This window comes from Lepidochelys kempii, chromosome 9 (assembly GCF_965140265.1).
Source record: "Lepidochelys kempii isolate rLepKem1 chromosome 9, rLepKem1.hap2, whole genome shotgun sequence".
NCBI classification, from domain to species: domain Eukaryota; kingdom Metazoa; phylum Chordata; order Testudines; family Cheloniidae; genus Lepidochelys; species Lepidochelys kempii.
The window spans coordinates 36,546,871-36,557,015 of record NC_133264.1 but is presented as its reverse complement, the minus strand read 5'-3'; the positions used below and the strand labels follow the sequence as shown (position 1 = coordinate 36,557,015).

The window sequence follows — 10,145 nt, the reverse complement described above, 5'->3', positions numbered from 1 at the left end:
GTACCTTAATGCTTCATGATCATCAACCAGGTTTTTTTACTCCAAATTGGTGTCTATATTATAAGCAGCCTTTCCCAATTATCTTTTTAAATCTCTTGTGAAAAAGCACAATTAAGGAGAACCGAGAATAAAAGTACAGTAGTTTGATGAAAAATGGAGAAAACCATAGTTATGGAAGAGAAGCTGAATAGAGTACATTGTTTGTAACGTCAAAACTATATCTTAATCAAAAGAATCTTTAGTACAATACACATCCGCAGGCAGTGAAACGGACTTATCAAAGAAAAACGATGTCCATGAATCACAATTTTGAAATCCACGGTTTGAACCACATTGACAATATTTGAAAGAAGTTTTACTGTAAGAACTGAAGATTTCATTAAGATTAAAGTAAGAATATTTATTGCATTTTCAGATTGCATTTTAAAACAATTAATAGTGCACAATGGCTTCACTTTAATCTCCTGAAATACGTACTTAACGTGGAAAACCTTCTGGTCGGTCATGACATTAATAAACAAGGTGTAGTCTTGGTGTGTTTCTTCAAGGGGCAGTATTTAGTTCAACAAATTGTACTCCCTGTGCTCTAAAACAACTGAATTAGTGGTTTGTGTACACTAAATCCGTTTATTTTAAATTTATTGTGTCTACATTAAGTGAAATAAAAACATCGCCCTGTACAATCCACTATCAGCAGTGAGTACAACAGCAAAAATTATTATACAGTTTATACACACTAAAACCTTTTCCTTTTTCCTATAAAGAAACCAGAACAAACCTAATCAATATAGAATTTAATTTGGAAGAACTCAAATTACAGAAGGGAAAGCCAAAATTATTACGGTCTTTACTGAGCCCAAAAAGGTTCCTGATCATATTGCCAGAACAATAATGAGTGCAGCTGGAAGAGTGAAGCATGCTAAAATTGTATTCTTGGGTCTTTATAAATTTACCAAATATTTAAATTAAACATGGCTAGTTAAAGAAATGTCTGAAGCAGAGCAATATAACCGGGAATTCTGTCTTACCAGTTGTGTTGTTTTTAAACCCAACTTATACAATGCGCAAAGTGCTAAGCAACACTACAGAAACACATTTACATCAACACTGAAGATTTGGGGAAATGAAATTCCAACAATTTTATTTTTAATGAGCTGTATTTTCTAAATTTGTTTTTATTTTTTCTGTTTTCATACAGTTTTGAAAACAAACGCAGCACGTTCACATTTTCCCGAGGAATTATAAGAATGATCTCTACAGGGATAACGTTGAAAAGCCTGAAGCTCAATCAATTGATGTTGAAAACTCTCAAAATGAGTAAAGGCTTGATCTGTATGGTCTAGAACATGTATTGTAATTTAATAGAAGAGATGGTCGTCTTTAATATTAATGATTTAAAAGAACTTCCCAGTTCATGCGAAGAGTATAGTCCAAGAATAAATCAAATTTGCTGAATGCATTTTATGCTACGTAAGTGTATACTTTGCGATCCTCAGGTGTTCGTGCCAAATATTCTCTCTCAATAAGTCCTTCAATACGTTTTTTAATAACAACTGGACTTGGTAAGAATCGGGCTTTCAGCTGCTGAGTTACCTAGGACATAAAAACAAGAACAATTAATGCTATATTGCAGATGATAATGCGTAAGGCTGCACAACACAAATGCACACTAAAAATAATCATAAACATGTTAAAAACAGGTTGTGTGTAACCTTTAAAGTTTACATGGCCAGCTCCACACTTCAGGTACTAATCAACTGAAAAATTTTGAGTTTGTAATAGAAATTAGATTAATCCATATAAAAATTAATTTGTTTTTTATTTCTGTACCAGTGGTCCATCACATTCAATATTGGACCTCCTTTCTTGTCAATAGCTGATATTTCAGAGAAAGACAAAAACCTAATAATGCACCAGGGAAGGCCATTAAGCAGTTATACATATGGGGAAAAACATCCTTCCTCACACCAGCAGCCAATCAATTTATGTCAAGAAGAATGGTTGGCATGAACTCTGTGCTGAAGTTTCCTTATCGTCAGCTCTCTCACTTCTTGGTGCAACTGAGTGCTCATCATGAAGCCTCTCAACCTACACCCATCATGGCAGTTAGAACTGGCTGGAAGACATTTGATTTCTGTACAGCCTTCAAATTTAGTAACTATGAGTGTCAGGACTCTCCCTACAAAAGGTTCACTCTTTGAAACTCACTCCCCTTGGCAGCTCATAAGACCCCGTGTTTAGCAATTTACAAGTTCAATACAGGATATCAATCTTTTGCAGTCAACTTACTGTTTTTTGTTATAAACCACTGTACTATAAGCAACTGGTTGACATAATAGGAACTAAAGGAATTAAATACATCTATGCTTCCAGAGGTATGAGATAAAAATATAAAGTCTCTCTAGAATCAGTTTAAAAATCTAACAGCTGACAAGGCCTTGTAACTTTGCTACATTAATAGAAGAGTAACAATTGACAGAGAAATCTAAGATGTGCCCTCTTCCTAACCTCTTAACCACCTCAATACTACATGTGATGTTACCTCTGCTACTAGCACATTGTGCTGCATCTTCTTTCTAGATTTCATTATCCGCACTATAGCAGCTTCTATCTCATGTTTTCTGTCGTCATCTACTTTCTGCCTTGTTTCTTTTCTTTCTGGGTCTGATTCCCCTTGTTTGGCAGCAACTAAAAGAGAAGATGAAATACCTTAAGCAAAAGTCAAAATTATTAATTTCAATAACATTAACATGCACAAAATTTAATTTCACCCACAGTGGAATTAAGTTTCTTGGTTTGTAACATTTTCAAGTGTGGTTTTTAATGAAACGTGGCCGCAAGAAGACAGACATGTAAGAAAGTACTTACACATGCATTGATTGCTATATATGTGTTACTGTGTTGTCAATTGCTATTTACTGTTTAAAATTTAATGTAGTAAACTTCTCTGCTTTTCAAACAGTACTGAACTTTGCAAAACTTTTTTTGGCTACTGTCAGATTGAAGATTCTTTTATTTAAAATTACTCCGATTTTGCCAAATTAACTTTGGAGCTATGGGTTATATATGGTGTTTTCTTATTAAATTGTTCTGACAGCGTAGTTGGTTTTTATTTCCTTTGCTTGTCAGGAGACTGTTTCAATTAAGGCAATGTTTCAATTACAGTGGGAATTGCAACATAGTAAGGAAAGGGACAGAATTTTATTTACAAGTTTACTTTCCAAACCAGTTAAACTGCTGAAGATAATTAGCCAAAAGAAAAATATTAATCAACCTATTCACTTTGTTCTCTGCCCCTTTTGGATTTTGTGCATTTTCTACCAATTTCTTATTTCTGTCCTTGCTTGCTTCCAGTCTCTCCCCCCCTACAGATATTATTTCTGGGCACCTCTTCTCCCACACACAAATTCAATATTTCCTGCTTTCGAATAGGATTCTTCTAGCTTCTAATATCCTCTTTTCTCATTTTACTCTCTCCACTCAAAAACCCTGAACATTATGGCAGCCTTCCCTCTGGCTAAGGATAGAAAGAACCTTCTTTTTCAGTTGTTCACTAGAGAATGCTGCAAGATACATCCTCTCATGGAGTCAAGAATTGGTTCTGCTGTGCTGCTAGCAGAGAAAACAAGAGGCCAAAACTCAAATATAATCTCTGATGAAAATAACTGTACGAACTTTGCATCAATGAGTATTTTCAATTAAGAGCCATATTGTACTTGTTTATGTAGTGCAAAGGGTGATGGGAATAAGAGGACCGCACAGTAAGAGAATAATTTAGTATCCCATTGGAATTTAGGTGTTGCCACAGAACTTGGTCCTCTTGTGCCACGGAGTATGTGAGGCCCTAGTTAAGGTGCTCTAAAACACCTGTAACCTGCTATTGTGTCTCTGCCACCTTAAGAATACTCCATCCAAGGTAGACATGTTAAATCATGGATACCTTGGCATTTTGCTTGCATCTGCAGACACCCAAGTCCACTGTAGTGTATGCAACAACATATATGTAGTGTAATCATAAGAGCATACTGCTGTGTTTAAGACGTTTGCAGCCTTGTCCACATCCACTGTTAGGAAAGGGTTAGAATGTCTGTAATGTCTGGCATGAGAGAAGTACAGTGATTGCAGTTAAAACGTACCTGAGAGACTACCAGTCCCAGTGATATGTTCTATTACACTCTCTCAAAATTACAGAATATTTTAAGATGCTTTTTAAATGCTACCACTGTGTATTGTGGGATAGGGGTTAGATAGATCTTAGTTCATACATGAAGTGTATAAATAATAAGTACTAACACACTGCACTCACATATGCATACACATATACAAGCGTCTCAACATATTCACAAACAATTTAACTTCAAAACTTTAGTGAGCTAGGCAAAAATGGTTACTTACCTGTACTGTTATTCTTCAAGATGTTGTTGCACACAGGTATTGCACTCCCAGCACACCCAGCATGCTGGAGCCAAAGAGTATTTTGCAGAAGTACCCGTCAGGGCATTGCATGCACCCTGCACATACTCATGGCTTCTCCTGAGTCTGTAAAAGGGCAGCGCTTCCCCCATCCCCCTTAGTTCCTTCACGCCAGAAATATGAAACAGGACTCCAATGCACAGGGAAGGAAGGGTTTAGTGGAATATACACATGCAACATCTTGAAAAACAGTGACAAAACAGGTAAGTAATAGTTTTTGTTTCTTCAAGTGGCTGCACATGTGTATTACACAGATGTAACTCAAAAAGCAGTACTGTTAGAAGGTAGGGCTCAGAGTGACTTTAACAGTGACCACAACACAGCCTTCCCAAAATTTGCATGAGATCTCAGAGCAGTCACGATGGTGTAATGATGAGTGAAGGTATGCACTGAGGGCCAACTGGCAGCTCTACAAACATCCAACATGGATGTGTCCTTCAGAAAAGCCACTGAAGTAGTTTGTTTTGATTGAATGAGCAGACGGTCTCTGTGGAAGTGGTGTGTTCGCTATCCATAAACTACCATAATACAGGAAATATTCCATCTAGAAATTGTCTGTGATGTGACCTTTCATTCTATCAACATAAGAAATACACAGTCAAGGAGTCAACCTGAAAGATTTAGTCCTGTCCAGTTAAAAGATTAATGCTCACCTTACTTCCAAAGTACGTATATATTCGTCATCTTTGTGTAAGTGTGGTTTTGAAGGAAGAAAACCAGTCAGTATATTGTCTGGCTCAGATGAAAGGCAGATACCAGTTCAGTCAGGAACTTCGGCTGTGGCCACAAAGCTACATTATCTTTGAAAACATAGTATATATGGGAGTCCTGCCATGACAGCCTGAAGCTCACCCACTCTTCTGGCTAACGTAATGACTATGAGAAAAGATGTCTTCTGACATAGCCAACACAAAGAACAGGTGGCCTACAGGTTCAAATGGAAGGCCCATTAAAGCGGCCTATACAATATTAAGATTCCAAGGTGGCAATGCATCCTTTACCCAGGGAAAGAATTACACAATCTCTTTTAAAAGTCTAGAAACCATCAGCTAGCGAGAAAGAGAGAGAGAAAGAAAGAAACCCCCACCCCAAAACAGATCTTCCCCGAACTGGAATGCAAACTGAACAAGTTCTTGGAATCCACTGGAAACAACTTTTTATTTCAGAAGGTGAACAAAGCAACTAGGGGAGAGGCTGTTCTAGAGTGATTCGGACAAAGAGGGAGGAAGTGGTTGAGAATTTGATGGTGGGAGGCAGCTTGGGTCTAAGTTATGAAATGATGAGCTCATGATTCTAAGGAATGGCAGAAGGGAAAACAGCACAATAAAGACAATGGACTTCAAGCAGACAGACTTCAGCAAACTCAGAGAATTGGTAGGTAAGATGCTGTGAGAAGCAAGTCTAAGGCAAAAAAAAAAGTTCAGGAGAGTTGGCAATTTTATTAAAGAGACATGACTAAGGGCACCAGAGCAAACTATCCCAGTATATAGGAGAGACAGGAAGCATGATAAGAGACCACCCTGGCTTACCCTGGAGATCTTCAATGACCTGAAACTCAAAATCGAGTCATACAAAAAGTGAAAACTAGGTCAAATTATGAACAATGAATATATATATATAAATAAAAACACAAGCATGTAGGGACAAACTTAGAAAGGTCAAAGCACAAAAAAAGATTAAACTAGCTAGCAATATACAGGCTAACAAGAAAACATTTTAAAAATACATCAGAAACAAGAAGATCAATACCAATGACAGGGTAGGCCCATTGCTCAATGAGGAGGGACAGAGTAACAGAAAATGCAGCAAAGACCGAAGTGTTACATGCCTTTTTGTTTCAGTTTTCACCAGAATAGGTTAGCAGTGATTGGACAACTCTTGCAGTGACCACCAATGTAAATGGGGAAAATCTGAGGCTAAAATAGGGAAAGAACTAGTTAAGTATTAGTTAGGCGTGGTCTACACTACAGAGTTAGGTTGACATATAGCAGTGTATGTCAACCTAATTAGGTCAGTGTACACACTACAGCCTTGTTCCCGCTGATGTGAGTGCCCTACTACACAGTCATAATAACTTCATCTCCATGACGGGTGTAGAGCTTATGTCGGTTTAGTTAGGGCGATGCAGGGTCCGTGCATTACTTATATCGGTTGTTGGCTGTCATTCTTGTCAATTTCATGGCTCCAGCATGGAGCCGTGATATTGAGAAAAAAGCTGAGCTGTCACCCTGGGGAGGATGGGCGGCTCCAGCTAGAGCCCCGCTACCCCTGGGCTCTCCACTCCGAGCCGGGCTGCGCCCACCTAGCTACCAGTTCCGCACTGGGAGCCTGGGTACTGCCCACAGGGAGCCCAGCAGCTGCACCGCAGCCCCACCAGGAACTGCCCGGACTTTGGGCGTGGAGCCTAGCTAGGTCGGGGGAGCTGGGCTCTCAGCAGGGAGCTGCGTATGGAGTTGAGAGCCCTGGCTTGAAGATCCAAGAATTAACACTGTCTCGACCATGCTGGAGCTAGAAGAATTATCTTGGCATGGTCTTGCTGCAATTTGAGCCTCACATATGTGATGAAAGGAGAGAAATGCATACATGAGACTCTGCCCCCATGAAGAACAGAATTGATGGCATTTCTTTTGTTGAAATTGGCTGACTGATGGAATACTCCAAACTTGAAAAAGATGGTTCTTCAGAGACCAGTTGAGATTTTGAGAAAATCCTGAGATGACTGGCCAAAAGGTATTGGGAGCTTAGCGGTAAACTGAAATTAAAAGTAGTAATGCCCTTCTTGATGCAAGTTCCCAGAGTTTCATTACTTCTTGACCAAATTTATTGGACCATGCACCTCCTCATCTGTTTGGGTAGTACATAATGGTTGTATTATCAATCAGTATCTGTGGGACTTGCACTCCATATTCCTTATGGAAATATGCTTATGATATGGATAGGACATTTGAGATGTATTTTATGCAAGATGGATCTTGTAAAGTATCATTGGAAAGGTTATAATTTACTGAAAATGATTATCCAATTTGTATGCATTTATTATTTCTGTATCTAAAGTTAGGAATATGGACTATGTAACCATTATTACTGGGTGTGTATTGAGAAGACACCCACCAGACAGGCCATCAAATTTGAAGAGCCATCAGGAAGGAACAACAAAACCATGAAGATACTAATCTCTTTCTCTTCTTGGAGGTGTCTGGGGATGTAACTGTGACACTATTAGGTCAGGTAGTCTTGTCACCTGATACTAAACATTACAGTGGAAAGTTACAAGACATCCCAGGTAAAGGAAGGGGGATCAAGTTTGGGAAACAAAGGATTCCTGCCTTATGTAAATCCTCTTTAAGAGTGGGGAGGAAGGCAAATGGGACTCCTCCTCTCCATGGCCTGTCTGCCCAAGAAGAAAGACTGTTAAAGCTACCTGAAGGGAAGGCCGGGGGGGCTCCAGACTGAAACAGGGGTCCAGTCTGAAAAGAAATATAACTGGAATGCTGAACCACAGAAACTTTTCAACCTGTCTAAAACACCATTTAGGGTAAGAAATTACATTTTGTAACCTGTTTCTTAAGTATACTGATCTTAGCCTACGTACCTAGGATTATTTGCTCGGTAATCTGCTTTTTTCTGATTTGTTATCTCTTATGTTCACTTAAAATTCACTTTTGTAGTTAATAAACTTATTGCTTGTTTATAACATAACCCCGTGTGTACAATTCATAATTGTGCATACCTTCCCCCACATTGAGGGAGGAGGCGGATTTCAAAATATATCTTTGGGTCTGCACTCCAAGGGAGGTGGACACCTGAGTGCTGGGGCAAATCCCTTAAAATGAACCTTCCCAGAACTAATCTCAGTGTCTGTTTTGTTCTGCAGTTTGGTGTGGCCTTGCCTGTGTGTGTGCTGGAGGAAGCTTAATAGCTTGGCTCGGCAAGACAGGTAAAAAGGGTGCCCAGGTTGGCATAACAGGCAGGCTCAGTGGTATCTCAGCACATCAGGTGGCATCCAAAGGGGGGCAACCCGTCATAATCTGGACCTACAATATCTTGACATGAGGGAGAACAGCACAGCAAGCCTTGAGAACTGGCCAAAATTTGAGGATATTAGATATGAGGGGTCGATTTGTCTTCTGTCCATAATGCTTGGCTAACAAACCTATGTAAGCATCCCATCCTATCAGACATACTGATAATGAGAGTCTTGGATGGAAGACGACAAGAAAATAATACCTCCCCCCCGCATACTTTTTTTTAATCCATCCACCATTCTAAAGACACTAGGACAGAAGGAAGTACATGTACCAACTTGTCTAAGGGATGTCTGTTCAGTAGACTGACTTTAGTCATCTGTGGAAGATGTGCATGCACAGCCTGACAAGTTGGGTCACATAAGTACGTGAGGCCATGTGGCCTAGTAACCTCAGTCAGGCTCAGGCTGTGGTAGTAGAGTGTGACTTGAGAGACATGCACAACTAGTGAATTGTCTGAAATCTATCTCTTCTGAGGGAGAAAAGCAGTCAGAATCATAGGACTTCTAAAGAACTTGATTGTGTGTTGGGAAAAATGTACATTTCTAGACAGTTGAAAAGACAAAGGATAAACCTGATGTGGTGGAGAACCTGATGTTCAGATCTGCCCTGAATGAACCATTTGTCCAGATAAGGGAAAACATGAATTCCTTTCCTCCAGACAGGCTGCCAAAATGACCAGGCACTTGGGAATAGTGGCAGGGCTAATGATAGGCTGAAGGGAAGTACTGTGTACCGATAACGCTGTCCCACTATCAGAAGTCTTAGAAACTTCCTGTGATTTGGCGTGACCACCACATGGAAGTAAGCATCCTGCAGATTGAGTAAAGCAAACCAGTCATTGCAATCTAGGGAAGGAATAACTGATGCTAGGGAGATCTTGCAAAAATCTCACATACTTGCTGAAATTTCAAAGATCTGGAATGAGTCTCAAACCCTCTTGGACTTGAAAAGAAAGAATTGTGTATAAAATCCCTTTCCCTGAGGTTGAAGGGGAACTTATTCTGTGGCCCCTAGTGTAAGCAGAATCTGAACTTCGTAAGGAGTATTGATTTGTGAGATGGGGCCCTGAAAAGGGATGGGCAGAAACTGAAAAGGATATTCGTTCTTACAGTGCTTAGAACTGATTACTGAGTGATAGCTGTGTTAGTTTGCATCAGCAAAAACAACGAGGAGTCCTTGTGGCAACTTAGAGACTAACACATTTATCTGGGCATAAACTTTCGTGTTTGTCATTACAAATTCCCAAGCACTGAGAAAAAAGGAAGAATGCATGCAAATGACTGTATTGAGCCAGCTATCCCCGGGCTCCCCGCTCCAAGCCGGGCTGCGCCCACAAAGCTACCAGCTCCCCACTGGGAGCCTGAGTGCTGCCCATAGGGAGACCGGTGGCTGCACCGCGGCCCACCAGTAGCTGCCCAGACTTCGGGCTTTTCCCTACAACTGATTGAGCATGAGCTGCTTGTGTGGTGCTGGAGTCAGTGATTTATGTTTCTTTTTGAAGAATTTGGTTGCCTTGATGTGTTGAAAGACTGCCTGTAATATTGCTGCTGGTATTGGGGTTGTTGAGGTCTGTATTGTCACCTGTTAGGGACTGGAACAGATCTCTAATGAGCGAAGCGTAGCTTGAGTCAAAAGAATGTAAGG

At 40.0% G+C, this 10,145-nt stretch overlaps 1 protein-coding gene across 3 annotated transcripts in view; it reads right to left on the bottom strand.

Annotated features, from left to right (window-relative positions):
• Nucleotides 1–607: 607 nt before the first annotated feature.
• Nucleotides 608–10,145, bottom strand: part of CUL3 (cullin 3) — a 103,235-nt gene continuing 93,697 nt past the window's right edge. For all 3 annotated transcript variants that reach the window (XM_073359926.1, XM_073359927.1, XM_073359928.1), the window contains 2 exons: nt 2,543–2,688; nt 608–1,593 (listed from right to left, as the gene is read on the bottom strand). In XM_073359926.1, the coding sequence (XP_073216027.1) occupies nt 1,462–1,593; nt 2,543–2,688 (278 nt within the window). In that variant the 3' untranslated portion in view covers nt 608–1,461. The remainder of the gene's footprint in view (nt 1,594–2,542; nt 2,689–10,145) is intronic.